This window comes from Aphanomyces invadans (assembly GCF_000520115.1).
Source record: "Aphanomyces invadans strain NJM9701 unplaced genomic scaffold supercont1.14, whole genome shotgun sequence".
Lineage (NCBI taxonomy): Eukaryota > Oomycota > Saprolegniomycetes > Saprolegniales > Verrucalvaceae > Aphanomyces > Aphanomyces invadans.
The window spans coordinates 1,023,855-1,024,621 of NW_008580159.1; the positions used below are offsets into that span (position 1 = coordinate 1,023,855).

At 55.4% G+C, this 767-nt stretch overlaps 1 protein-coding gene across 1 annotated transcript in view; it reads left to right on the plus strand.

Annotated features, from left to right (window-relative positions):
* Positions 1-505, plus strand: part of H310_07671 (hypothetical protein) — a gene marked incomplete at its 5' end in the record, with an annotated part of 3,654 nt that extends 3,149 nt beyond the window's left edge. The window contains one exon of the mRNA XM_008873101.1: positions 71-505. Within this exon, the coding sequence (XP_008871323.1) occupies positions 71-355 (285 nt within the window). The 3' untranslated portion in view covers positions 356-505. The remainder of the gene's footprint in view (positions 1-70) is intronic.
* Positions 506-767: the final 262 nt, after the last annotated feature.

Consider the following 767-nt stretch of genomic DNA (forward strand, 5'->3'; position numbering starts at 1 on the left):
GCCGTACTCGTGCGTTATCGAACATGTTATTACCGGAAACGAGCGGGAAGCTCATCATTCACGACTCAAGTACTACGCAGATCAGTACCTTGACCTCACTGAGGAAATCATCGACTACGTCAGCAGTCAAGGGGTGACGCTGGCAGTCGCCGCGTGTGAAGCGTGCAGACTCAACCCTGGTACGAACCGGTGGGAACTCCTAGTTCGATGGAAAGGCCATGAAGCCATTGAATTCAGTTGGGAGCCACTCCAAGTGATGTACAGAGAAGTACCTCTCCTTGTGAGGCAATTCATCGAAGACCTTGAAGATGCCGGTCAGCGTAAAAAACTGACCGAGGCGGTCGCATTGCTGTAGTTACCTGATGCCGAGGTGTTGCGCCACATGGCCCGCCGGAGCTAGGGGCAAAATACTCAGGATGCGACTGCTGGGCCTGGGCATGGTGGGGGGAGTGTTGCGTGCGACTGATCAGGATGGGTCTGCCCAGGGCCCAGAGTACGCAACATTCACCAGAGGACCCTCTTATGAGGGAGCACCCTGGACGGCGGCAACGGCTTCAGGGATGCGGGACAGGCCGGTGAGATCGAAGGCAACCAAGTCCCGGACAGTGCATGAAGTGTGTGCATAGAATGCATGTTCTAGGATTGTTTTGATTGGGTAGATTAGGACTCGGTTCCCCCCTGATCAAAGGGGAACCAGTCAGTTCAGCATTTGATCGCTGGAGATCAATACACGGCGCCGAGTGTTTCCTGGGAGTTGCCGCTCCCCC